The following is a 14156-nucleotide window of genomic DNA, read 5'->3' as shown; positions in this document are numbered from 1 at the left end:
CACTGGCCTTTTAAACCTAGTTATTTTAAAATACATTTCTCCCTCATTATATAAGGGCAATACAGCTATAAAGAAGATCCTGCTTATTAAGTTAACTGTGTGATAGTTTTAGGTTGTATAGATTTGTTCCTCACTTAAAAATTTTCCTTGAGGTTTCAAAATGTTTAAAGTATTAAAGAAAAAAAGCTCCTAAAAACTGTTATTTTTGTGCCTGTTCTTGTAGCAACCAATACCCTTTGTAGGACATACTGGTTTCTTGAGGCCATGTAAGGTTATTGTGTACTACTAACTTAGTTTTCATCCTCAACAATCAAGAGCATCTCATCTAATGTAAAAAAAAAAAAAGTATGTTACCAAATTATCAAACCACTGAAAACTTGAAGTGAAATGACCAACTACTGACATTAGCTGAAGTTAAGTTTCTATAATCTTGTTCCACCAAAATTCAATCATACTAACCAGGTCCTAATGCTGAAGTTCAGGGACTACACACCTGCAGCTAAAACTCTTGAGAAAAAAATTTAAGTATGCACTTATGCCATTTCCCCCCATGCTAGAAGTGGGACAGCTTGAATACTCCAAGTCTTGACACAAAGCCATCTTCACACGAGGGAAATCATTTACATGTGCTTAAGGAAACAGGAAATTTTCACATTGGTTCTGATAATTATATTTTACCAAAATTTTCCTGAACTCAGTAATGATTACTAACACTCTATAGCAGTATTTTCTGCATCTTAAAAATTCAAAAAGAAATAAACTAAGCGGAAAACGTACTGTTGAAGAAAACTGGATGTCAGTCTATACAATGATTTACTTTCGGCATGACAGACTTTATTTCGGCACTTTAACAAATATTTTGCTTTACAGCAGTGACAAAATATTTGCCAGAAAATTTCTTTTCCTGGCACGGATATTCCAAGCAAGTCGTTCTAGGAATAGAATTTCCCTCTGTTTTGCACAGTTAGAGGTAAACCCACTACATTCTTAACCTCTGTAATGAGGACTACTGTGGGGCATTAGAAGGGCCTATCTGTTCCTTTTAATTACCCTAAATAAAGTGAATTGAGTCTGTAAGTGGTGGGGTGGGAAATCTGACAATTAAGGCCGTTAAGGATTTAAGTAAACACTGTTTCAGCGTTGCTTTAAAACTTTTCTTTAAAAGTGAGTTCGGTGGTAATTCCAGGGAATGTTTTCTAAATGAAGCATTCTAACTTTCTTAAAATCTTGTATGTTGAAAAAGTTGCTGTTTTTGCTATCTTTTTCCTACTTCTACGGCTCACAGTTCAAAACAAAATTAATATAAAACGGAAATGTTCAGTACAGGAAGTACCCAGCCAGGGTACCCTCACCTCCTCCCCATGCATCACTCTGTCCAGCTATTTTCATCCGAAGCAGCAAGACCCTCATTTTAACACACAGCACACTTTGAAAGATAAATCAATTTACAAGACTAAGCCTGAGATAGCTACTTCCGGAAAACCCTCTTTAGTTCTTTGGACTTTATAGTCTCAGAAGTTATTTGCAAAAGCAGGCACCTGTCTCAATACTGCCATCAGCTATCCTACAAAGGTTGCGAACTTTGAAATTCCCTGGCAACCTTCCAATATCTGTACCAAGAGACACGCAGGACAATACACTCAGGTTGCTCTGGCCAATTCAGAAGTGAATCTGGTAACAAACAGCCCCACGGATGGGCTCTTTGGTCTTGATTTACAGACACTGTGGAATACTCAGAATCAAACCCCCGGCATTCTTGAGAGCAGACGGTTGTTAGCAAAGGGGAGATGTACATTTGATCGAAAATGTACAAAATCTATAACAGTGACATTTTCAATTATTAGGCCACATGATTTATTCAGTAGTTTTTATGTTCCCAAATTACAATTTGTGTCTATTCATAAGACTACAAAAGTTACCATTAGAATTGTCTGTGCTTATAAAATACCAACTTTTTAAAACTGTTATATATACTCAATAACACCAGTCTGCGACGAGTTACATAGAATCATAGGCACTTCAATGGCTTAAAAGGATGTTTACAACTTAAATGCATTTTTAAAAACGAAAACTGATTGTTTTCTTCAAATCCCTCCTTGTACCTTCAAATTGCAAGAAATTAACAAATACAGTGGCCAAAGGAATCTGCAGCAACTTTTCAAAATACTGTTAGCATCTTTGGGTTTGCTGAGGCTTGTCAGTAACTTACATCAAATCCTCTCAAAAGAAGATCTGATCAGACAGATAGGACTAAACATTTTGTAGTAATAATCCAATTTTACACAGATTTGCTGTAATACATCTGCCTGAAGCTACAGGTAATGAAAAATAAAGCAAGTGTAAAATGGATAGCCTGACATTTAAAAATTTACAAAGTGGAGGTTAAAGTTCACATATTTGAAAATCACATATACACTAAATTACCATTATCTGAATCATCCAAAGACAAATTGCACCATGACAGCTACAAAAAGGCATGGGGTTCAGTTTGGTTTTTAAGGGGACAAGACGGGAGGGCAGAGCAGGGGGGACAACAGATAAATTAACAAAGTAAGACCAACTTGGTAGGTCCATCTGAGACATGCTAACACGATGACATACCTTTCATCTTTGAACCATAGGACAAAAACAATCGTAGTTTTGCATAAAAAGTTTAAACCAATTCCATGAACATCAAGGGTTTTTATAACATAATATTTTGCCACTGCTATTCACAGAACACTGCAGATGTTAAATTTTAATTTTATGCCTTTCTAAAGAAATACATGAAAAGTTTTAAATACAATGCGATTTTAGCATTAAAGTGCCAGGATGGCTCTTTAATGAAAAAAACCCCAAAAAACAAAAAACAAAGGTCTTCATTATTCTATGCAAAAGCTTTATTTTGCAAAGTTCAGTGATCTCATAAATAGAGACACTAAGTGGGAGTCTTATGCGTAAAACTCCTTAGTAGGTGCCTTCTGGTAAGCAGCGCTGGATGGTTTGCGCTCCCCAAGGTCGTAGCTCCCTTCATCCTTCTTTCTCATGCGGTACACCAACAGCAGGATGAGGAAAATCGCAAAGAGGAAGCCAATAACTCCGCCAGCGATGACAGCTAAAGTGCAACAAAAGGAAGACTACTTAAGACAAGACTCAAGGCTTGCAGAAATTAGCTTGGTCAAACCCGATCTATTTACACTTTTGTGGAAGGCTTAATTCGAAAACCCAATTAAAAAAAAAACAACTGGATTCAATCGAGGTAATTATGCAAATCTGATATTCCTCTGGAAAGTACAGTAATACTTCCTTTGATTAGTATTAATATCACTCAAAAGCCTCAATAAGAAAAATCCAGCTTATTCCATACTTTAAATGCTTTCATCTTTTCAATACTCAAATTTCATATTCTAATCTTCTAATTACTTTTCAATGAAAACACAAAACATTATATAGTTGGCTAAATTTTTTTACAGTAAATATGAAGTACGCAAATTTCTTTCTAGTCTTGAATTTGAGACTATTATTTTCAAGGATTAATTCTTCATTATCCTTGCGAAGCTTCCTCTTTGAATCAAATGTTGATACAGGTTGAGCATCCCTTATCCAAAATGCTTGGGGCCGGAAGTGTTTTGGAGTATGGACATTTTCGGAGTTTGGAATATCTGCATATACATAATGAGATATTTTGGAGACAGGACCTAAGTCCAAAAATGAAATTTATTTATGTTTTTACACACCTTATATGCACAACCTGAAGGAAATCTTATATGTAATATTTTTAATCAAAGTTTGTTGTGTGCCTGCATTTTGACTGACCCATGTAAGGTCAGTTGTGGAATTTTCCACTGTGGCATCATGTTGGCAATCAAAAAATTTTGAGCTAGGTATGGTGGCACATGCCTGGAATCTCTGTTACTCAGGAGGCTGATGCAGGAGGACTGAAAGGTCTGGGCCATTGTGGGCCATTTAGGGAAATCCTAGCTCAAAATAAAAAATAAAAAAAAGTTGGGGATGTTGCTCATTGATGAGTTGCATAGCATGTGTGACTGCCCTGGGTCAATCCCCAGTACTACCAAAAAAAAAAAAAAATTCTAGAATTAGGGAGCATTTTAGATTCTCAGACTAGGGTAGATCAAACCGTAACCTGTACTTCATCAAAAGTAGTAATCAGAGACAACATTCTTAATACTTAGAGTAGTATCTGTGCCAACTGCCCTCCCCACAAAGACCACTTCCTCTTAAGTTTGTTTTGAAATCAGGGATGATTTGGAGCAGGGCTGATCTTCCTACCCTGCCAGTAAGTCCCTCAAGCCCAGCTATTCTGGACTAATTCAGATCTTTACTCTTCCAGGCTCCTCTACACCTTTGGCCTCTAGCTGATGGCCAGTTAAGGGCTAGGCTGAAGGAGCTAGCTGAAAATAAAGACAAAGCTACCTTCTAGCTTCCCACACTGGGCTGAAGGGTTGTCAAGACTGCTTCTAGTCGGAAGGTGATATTCAGCAAGCTTTGCTGCACTGGAAATACCACATAGCCAAACCAGGCCTATTTAAGCCCCTCCCACCTGATCACCAGCCCACTATTCACCTGCTAGAACTTCTGTGCGTTTAAACAGATTGTCTGAGTGTTTCTCAGTGTACACGTTTTTATTCTCTTCAGCTGGGTTCATTTTCTTTTCTGTGTCAGAGAGGTGAACTTCCCCTTTATCAATTTCTTCAGGTGACTGGTATGGGAAAAAAACAAAACCATTACATCAATTTTTAAAAATGTGCTGAAGGTAGAAATAATAAATGAGTACATTTCACAATTCTCTCTTTTCTTAACAATGAGTTTAGGATATAATTAAAATAATATTTTGCATGATATTTATCTCAATGAATAAGGCCCACGGTAGGCTCATGTCCTGCACGGTTCTCCTTAACACCCATCATGCAAACAGGCAGGATAGAAAACTAGTGAATTCATATCTTTAATGACATGGTTAATTGTTTTCACTGACATTTCCTAAAATCTCTATTATCTTACCACTCTGTGACTTCAGGCTACCACCTCCCTCCAGCTGCTCTAACCCAACAGAATCACTGACCAAAATTCTCCTTATTCCTTTATCTCTTTGCTTCCAAGGGCACTCTGATGACAACTTCCTTTCAGGGATCTTGTCAGGTCTAATGGGGCTCTCCCTGCTCCCACTCCATGAGGAGTAAGCCCACAGTCTTGCTCTGTAATATTGTCTTCTTTATCTTGCCCCCTCAGTGAACCCTGGAATAGGACTTCAGATGACTGGGTTCTCCAAGTAGTCCATGTGGGACTCTGACCAAGTCACTCCAGGTCTCTAGACCTCAGGTTCCTCATCTAATGAAGGACATCCCCAGGTTCTTGGACACGCTATGTTGATGAAAATAAGGACAGAGTACCAATTCTCACTACCCTCATTTCTAGTCAGCCTATAAAACACCAATGCTTACACTATATCTCCTTGAAGTCTACTTGTCAGTTCTACAAAAGTAATTTACTACCAAACCAGATTGGTCCTCTCTTCTGTTTTCACTAATGGTACCATATCTTGGGGAGGGGGTCCCCAAAACTTAATACAGTGGCATCTTGGTTTATGAACTGAATTTGTTTTATGATTTGGGGAAAGATGGCTGTGTTTGTGTTTGTGTGGGGGAAAACAGCAGTGGTTGTGTTTGTAACTTGAGGTGGAGTTTGTGAATAGAAGCAAATATTTGCCTCACGCTTTTGTTTGTGTAACAAACTGTTTGCAAACAGAAGAATTCGTGAACTGAGGTATTACTGTATTTTAGCACATTTCATCTTGTATTTTCCTATTCACAGTCTGATCAATTTGCCTCTCAATCTCTCAAATTAAGTTCCTTCCTTAGTTTCCAATTTCCACACCTCTGTGTAGGTATGTAGCACATTCTATTTAAGCTCCTCAACATCCTCAGAACTGCATATCTTAGGTATCTTTCAGTCTTCCCCCAGCCCACTTCTTAACATTCCAGAAAACCCTGACAGGCCATCTCTATGGCCTCTTGCTAGCTAAAATGGGTAGTTAACATCCATTCTTTGGTCATAGCAGTTTTTCTGTGACTACAGTCGCTGCTTCCATTAGTCTGTGGTGGGGAAGCTTGTCCTGACTTTTATTGTTGTTTAAAGTTTCCTGGATGATTCTATGGTCCGACAACTCCTGGTTTAGAGAAATTTAGTTCAAATGCATATATATTCTTTATCAGGATGAAGTTCCCACTGGTTAGTATTACGGATTAAGAACATTGTCAATTCCATTCGGCTATAAAGATACACAATGAATATTTTTTAACTCTGCTATTCTTCCTACAAGCACTAATCATCTTCATCAGGATTTAACATGAGTCTAACATGCATGGGATTGTCAAATGATTGTTTTCTGAAAATTGGGATTTATCTAAAATGGTGGCCTGCTACTTAAATCTACAGGGTTAAAGTACCTAAAAAAAAACCTCACCTTCTCGGGCTGCTTTAAAGCCACTCTCATTTTTAGGAAGGACCACAGCTAGAAGAGGGGCCATTTGAACTTCATGCTATGTAAGATCAATGGGTCTCTGTCTCAGGACCAGAACACACCAGGCTTCCCCTGAAGATGGTATGTGATGATCTGTGACAGTCACTCTCTTTCCCTTCCAAACCACAAGGAAAACCTCTACTGCCTCAACTTTAACTTGCCATGACTTACAAAATGCAACACCACAAAGAAATTATCAGTTCACTGTTGCTCAACAAGAATCCAAATTCCACTGTTTTCTGTATTGCTCTGACAGAATACAATAGGAATGGTTCTCCCAGGCCTTCTTGTACCAAAGAAAAGCAGAAGAAAGAACCTCAATGACAATCTTTTGCCTGAGTTTTCTCCATTTTCTCCTATGGAAAACTTGTCATCAACTGGTTATCTGCTACAAAGGTCAAATATTTCAACCAATCAGAGAATGGATTATCGAGTCCTAATCTAGGAACCTTTCATTGCTCATCAGCCCTGTTTTTCTGCTAGAGGTTAGGAAGGAGAAGAGAAAAACTCAAATAACTAGTCAGATTTGTGTCTCAGAGAGAATTAAATATGTTGGATATTGTAATGGATTAAATAGATGGATAAAGTAGCTACTATAACATTAGACACCAAGTTTAAGCCAGATCATCTTTATCCCATTATAATGATAAATCACATGGGCTTTTTGAGTTCCTAAAGTCATTTAACAGAGTTGACTTGCTCCGTTCTCTCTGATCTAGCTTCAGGTCCAGTAGGAAGCAAAAAAATAAAGTATGCATTCCAGGGTCAGGGTGTGTGGGAATGGGAGGTCTCCACAGAACTGGGGCCATGCGTACTTAGAGGTATGGTCTATTAGCCTAGCCTCAAGGTGCACTGGTTGGCACATTCGTTTTTTTTTATTTAGAAGTTTTATTGTGTAGAAACACAGGCCTGAAGAAATCATTCCACAGTGTAGAATTGATCTAATTGCTGTACCTCTTGCATTTATGTGCAAAATGAAATTATGAGACAGGCAGCAGAGATAATTAAATGAACCCAATGAAAGATCTGTCACATCCATGCTTAGCTATTTAGATACCATGGAAATGGAATGGAGCAGAAGTTTACAAGAGATTCTCTACATAAACAGATAACTGCTTTTTGTACTTTTTAGCCACATAAATTTAAAACAAACTGGATACAATATATATTACAGTGGCATTAATGCCACTCTGAGACCCATTTGAAAGCAAAATCTGCACTAATGGTATCCTAGAGGCAATGTTTAATACAGCTGCACCACGTAACCACAAAATAGAAGACTAAATCATTATTGTTTGTTACTCACAATCAATATTGCCATTATTCGTGGCTAGATGAGCATCTGACATAGTGAATACATCTCCCATGATTAGATGAATTTTTATTGTTACACTGAATATAAATAATAGTAAGAATATAAATATATTAAAAATGTTCTAGGAACTTTAATCCCTAAACTCATCCGCCAAATGTCTATATTGTGTATCTCAATCTGATGTAATCATTTATTCAAGTCAAACTGAAATCAACTTTCAATCTGTTTTTTGTCAATAGATCAGAAATGTATGTCAGATTAGCTTTTGCTTAGGATACAACGCTACCACTGAAAGCCAAAACCGACCCAGGAGAATTTCTTGTCTCAGATTAGTGAAGCTTAATAGTCACTGACGACTTCAAGAGATTCGGTCTTGGGAAGGAGTCAAGTACAAATGTGGTAAAGGTCATAGTGGATAATGAACATCTACTCTTTTTTTTTTTTTTTTTATGAACATCTACTCTTGCGATGTTCAGCTGTCCTAACCATCAATGTACCTACTTTACCTTTCTTGTATTCATTCAACTTAAAGAATGATGGAGCAGCTACCATGCACGAGCTAGAACATGCTAGGTATGTCTGCCTCAGTCCTCATGGACCTTCTCCCGCCTTCCTAATGCCTGGTTGCTGAAGTCAGTTAGCCAGTACTAGCAACTGACCCTTCCTAAGCCTATAGGGAGCATATTAATCCAGAGAGGGCTGACCTCTGCTGTTCCACATCTGCAGGGAGCCATCCAGCTATGCTATTCCCCATGCTGGTCACATGCACTGGGACAACAGAGAAAGAGGAAGAGTACTCTAAGGGCAGGAAAAGCCCACTTGTGCTCCTTCCTGCAGAGGGCGCTTCTCGCTCCAGAGAAGTCATGTCACTACTTTTATGAGATAGCTTTCCATGGCCTGTTTGTTGTGAAAGCTTAGAAGCATCTTATTTCTAATCAACAGATGGGTAAGCTCCAAAGAGGGTTCTTCAGTTTTTTTCAGTTTTCATAAGCACCATGCTACCCCTGAAGTACCTGCAAAGTTTACCACTGTAGCTATTACTACACATGCTCATGTGGGAGACTGGGTTGGTCCCTTCGGCTCCACCAAATTCAATCAACATTTCCAAAATGCTTTCTTGGTCTAGATGCCATGCTACACATACTCACATTCAATCCTCTTAATAACCCAAGAAATTTGACTGGATCTAGAGTTTGAAACCTGAGGCCTGCTCTAAGCTTTAAGTATGCCTTTTCCAACTTAAACAGTTTTCCTATTAGTAGATACTCAACTAATTGCAATATAATGCTCTAAGGCCAAAATCATGAGCTCATAGTTTTCATTAGCTAGCAACTTTGTTCTGTTCTAAAGCCAATAGTCTCATTCTTAAGGCGCCAGCTCTCAAAAAAGAATAAATACAGATGTACCCAGCTTCATTATCATAGCAGAAAGAGGTCCAAGTTTACATAACACCGATGGCAGGCCTGCAAGGGCATGGAGACTCAGACCATTTCAAGACAATATCTGGAGTCTCAGCCCATACCCTGTCACAGCGTATGTAAAGTTCACAATGGTTTTAACTCAAAACATTCTCTATGAAATAAAAAATTTTATCTTGATTTAAGTCAAATAAACAAGGTTTTACTTCTTTTTTTCAGGTACTCTCAAATTTTTATTCTTTCTGTACAAATCATTCACATTGTTTTCAGCTAAGGTTTTACTTCTTAACTGAGCTTGAGAAGTTCCTTAAGAAAGAGTCCCATGTGAAAAACATTCATACATAAATTAGGTCTGGGTGATAAAAGTAGTAGTTGAGATAAATGACCCTAAGGAGGAGTAAGAAAGAACTATTTACACTATCACAAGAGGCCATTTCTCCTTAAATAATCTGATGTAGGGCTTCTTGAAAGGTCTGTTCTGTACAGTGAGAAAAAAGAAGAGCATTTACAATAATGTGATAATGCAAGCAAAACCAAACACACCTTCGTCTGAGCAGGCATCTTGTTGTGTGTCTTCAGTGTTGTGGTTTCCACTTTGGGAGTAACACTAGTAAATGGTATCTTTGGAAGCAGTGGTCGAGATGTTGTCAGCTCTGGACTCTCTATGTCCTCATCAGCTCCTAGAAAATAAGTAAAAATGAGCTAAGCGTGTGAATAATGACACACAGTTTACATTACAAGGCAATAATGTCCAAGGCTGATACTGCCAAGCCATGGTCTTTAAAATATCAGGCCTTAAGAATTTACAGCATAAACCTTCCCGTAGTCTTCACTGTGATGAAGCGATTTTAAGAGCTCTGCAGGTAGCTTGGCAATTTTTTCTATAATATCTTTACCTCGCATGTTCAATCTCTTCTGCCTGAAATTTTTCCTGTCTACTCTGAAATAACTTTTTCCTGTTTTAAAAACATAAAACAAAATACAAAGAACAAAACCTCTCCCACAGCTAGCTCCTAATCTCATGTTGAGCTCCTGCCCTCTCTGCCCTTGTTAGAGCCAACTTTCCCAAGAGTGATGTGGATGATCTGGTTCCTGTCATCATCATCCTCTCCACTCTGTGCTCCCCTCCTTTCAGGTGGATCTTCCCTGTCACTGCACAATCAATACTTCCTGTTCAGGTCACCAGTGTCCTCCACGTTGCCATATCCAGTGGCATTTTTCCAAAGATTACTCATCTAATCAACTCTAATGATGGCTTGCATGAGTGTCTTCCAAAGGCCCATGTGTTAAAGGTTTGGTCTCCAGTTCATGCTGCAGTTGAGAGGTGATGAAATCTTTAAGAGGTGGGGCCTAGTCTAAGCCCAGTCACTGCAGGCATGTACTTGAAGGGGATTGGGAACCTGGCCCCTTTCTGTCTTCCATTTCCTGGCCAACTCTGCCACAAACTCCCAATATGATGTGCTGGTTTACCACAGTCCCAAAAGCAAGGAGCAAACCATCCATGGGCTGAATCCTCCCAAAGAATGATGCTAAATAAACATTTCCTCTTTTAAAATGATTACCTCAGGTATTTTGGTACAGTAAGAGAAAGCTAATGTATTCCTAGTACCACCACTAGATACTGTCAATGGCAGTATCTTTGATACGACCTGTTTCATTGGGCTTCTACAACTTCCTGGTTGTCCCTTACTTCTCTGGCTATTTTAAATCTCATTTGTAGATTTATCATCTTCTCCTGGAATGCCAAATAATACAAATTTGTTATGGTGCAACTATAGGCTTTTTCTTATTCTATACTTTCTCCCTCATTCATACCCATTGGCTTCAATCAATCAATAAACACAGATGATACCTCAATTTACATCACTAGCTTTTGCCACCCCCTCTTAAATTCAGACCCATATATCCAATGGACTGCTTCACATTTTCACTTGAATGACTGAAAGATATCATATACCTGTAACAAGTCCAAAACAGACTCTCCACCTTCTCTGCATGCACCCAGTACCCACTCCCCATGTTAACCTGCAGTGGCTATAATCCTCTGTATCTTCATTCCAGATTTCTGACTTTCTCCTCCTTACCTCCATATGGAATCCATCACCCTATCCCACTGATTTTATCTTCTCAGTGTCTCTTAGCTCTGATAGCTTTCTATAGTTTCAGGACACCGCCCTAAGTCACTATGATCTTGCCACGAACCCTGGTACCTCCTTTCTTCATAATAGGCACTTAGGACTCCTGGGATGAATATAAGATGCCTCTACCCAGCCACGTATGGTCTAGTCCTGGCCTACCTTTTCCAGCTTCCCAAAGCATCACCGCCACTACTGTCCCCTGTATGCTAGCCATGGTGCCCTGACCTTTCTACAAGAAGCCCTCACCTAGTTAATAATTACTAATTCAGCTCCAGACCTGTTACAGTTTATATCTAGATGCCCCCACCCCAAAGCCTTATGCATTCATAGGAGGGGCTTTTGGGAGAGACTGGATCATGGGTGTATAGTATTGGATTAGTCCACTGAATGCTTTAGCGTTGTTCTCAGTGTGGATGATGGACTTACTGAAGAGGCAAGACCCCACCCTGGGTGTGGATGGCACCAACCAAGAGGCTTGTAGCCTGGATGGAATAAAAAGGGAAAGAAGAGAGGAGTCTCACTTCTTTCTGCCTGCCATGACATGCAAGCCAACTACAGACTGAAACCTCTACGAAGTGTGAGCTAAAATAAATCTTTCTTCCTTTAACTTGTGGGTATTGGGTATTTTGTCCCAGTAATGAGAAAGTAACTAAGACAAGACCTTAGGCAGGACAAGCCTTCCCTATTATCTCAGAGCTCTTTGTTAAGCAGCCTTTTAGCATCTTTTTACCCTAACTTCATTTATCATAAATTTATAATTATTCATTTATTCACATAACTATTGCGTTCTAGACATGGATCTGTTTTGCTATGAAGAGTTTAATACAGTGTCTGGGACATTACAGGCTCTGATCTGGTATTCCTATCTTGGCACTTCTTTTTGCAGAGGGGTGTTTTTACCAAAAGAGCATTTGAGGATTTCTGACCTTCAAACATAATATTGCTTTTAAGTTAATCATTTGTCAAATTTTTAGTAACTTAGAATAAGCTCAAACCCTGTAACTCAAACTAATCTGTTTCCTTAGAAAAGAATGAATGATGAATACCTCTAAATTCCTTAAACCAAACAATATAAGTATTTTCCACAAAATCATATTCATATAATAAATAAGTTCTGAAAACAAGAGGTAGCATGCTAAAAAGAATGTAATGGCACAGTTCCTTTCTTAATATAGCAACTGTTTCCTTTAACTTCAGGACATATATATTCATTTTTATAAGGAAGAATTGGCAGGAAATATTGGGATAAATACAAAGTTTGACATTTAAAAAAACAAACCAAACCAATCTACTTCTGGTTCTAGAATTTGTTAGTTCTGTAATCTTGGGCAAGTACTATTTGTGTCTTATTTTCTTCACTTGTAAAATGAGGAAAATAATAACTTACTCTTAAAAGTGCACATGAAGCCATGTGTCACTAACAACAGGGTTATGCAAAAACCATTGACTGATCCCTTTGTCATGTCAACAATATGGACTTACATAAACTGAGATGGCATAGCCTTCTACACACCTTGACTATATGGTGTCTACATATAAAGCATATATGGGATAGCCTATTGCTCCCAAGGCTAAGATGAACAACACAATATAAAACTAAATCAAGAATAAGAGAAAATGATGCAGTTAATAGATGCAGTAACACAGGTTGTATGAGGCTACTGTGGGCATTACAGCAGTTTAATTTACAGTAAACATTTTTCAATAAGCAGAAGGAATACACTCTAAAATGATAAAATATAGTACAGTAAATACATAAACCAGTAACATAGTTTTCATTATCGTCAAGTATCACAATTGTACATAATTGTACGTGCTGTAATTTTATACATCTAACAGCACAGTAGGCTTCTTTACACTAGTATCATCAAAAACACAGGAGTCATGTGTTGCACTATGACATTATGACAGCTATGGTGTCACTAGGCAACAGGAATTTTTCAGCTCTTTGTTATCTCATAGGACCACTATCATGTATTCAGTCCATTGTGAACCAAAATGTCACTATGGGGTGTATAACTGTGCATCAATCACAGATGTAATACATTACCTGGGAACATTCTCGATATGTTATATGAAAATAAGTCTTTAATAATGACAGTTCCAGAAATACACTACTCTTTTGCATCAGCTTGACTATCCATTAGTTTTACACATGATATGTTTGATTTGTTACTACAATGAATCATTGTCTTATGAAGAAAAGAATGTTGATGAGAAATGAAAATTTTCAATTAAGGGCTTTCAATACCACCTGTTTCACACGAGTTCCAAATATGAGTCACTAAAGAGGAATAGGGATAAGGTTGCGAGAGAAGAGATCTGAAGAGTAGAAAATCCCCTCCAATGGGTACTTCTAAAGTTGGACACAGATGCAGTATGTGCCTCGGCTAGTTTTTATTAAGTTATACTTAATAAAAACTCTAAAACTCTCACCCAAACCAGAAGCCAAGGAGCCCCCTTGATGATGTCTTCCTAACTCTCAGCTCCAACTCTGGGCTCGGTCTGAAATATCCCACCTCAGATTGTGTTTGTATTTACTAATGCACCCAGCATGGACATCATCCTCTCTCTGAAGCCTTCCACAGGCTCTCCATTGCTGAAGCTGTTTCCATCTCTATGCTTGCACCGCCCACTGCATCCTGCTCTAATGTAACAGGTATTACAAAGTGGCCCATGATTTGGAGATGACTACATTATGAGGGTTCTCCTTTCTTTTTAAAGAATATATTTTCATGAATGAAATTTAGAGACACAGAAATACA

General features: G+C 38.3%; 1 protein-coding gene across 1 annotated transcript in view; it reads right to left on the bottom strand.

Moving 5' to 3' along the window:
• Window positions 1-812: 812 nt before the first annotated feature.
• Window positions 813-14156, bottom strand: part of Sdc2 (syndecan 2) — a 110567-nt gene continuing 97223 nt past the window's right edge. Inside the window, exons 3-5 of the mRNA XM_013074141.3 lie at window positions 9797-9933; window positions 4564-4699; window positions 813-3094 (exon numbers count right to left, since the gene is read on the bottom strand). Of these exons, the coding sequence (XP_012929595.1) occupies window positions 2931-3094; window positions 4564-4699; window positions 9797-9933 (437 nt within the window). The 3' untranslated portion in view covers window positions 813-2930. The remainder of the gene's footprint in view (window positions 3095-4563; window positions 4700-9796; window positions 9934-14156) is intronic.

The sequence above is a fragment of the Heterocephalus glaber genome, unplaced genomic scaffold (genome assembly GCF_053883595.1).
Source record: "Heterocephalus glaber isolate CG9 unplaced genomic scaffold, H.glaber_assembly_v1.0 deba00001555, whole genome shotgun sequence".
NCBI lineage: Eukaryota > Metazoa > Chordata > Mammalia > Rodentia > Bathyergidae > Heterocephalus > Heterocephalus glaber.
Note: the sequence above shows the minus strand (reverse complement) of the source record. Positions and strands in the feature narration are given on the sequence as shown.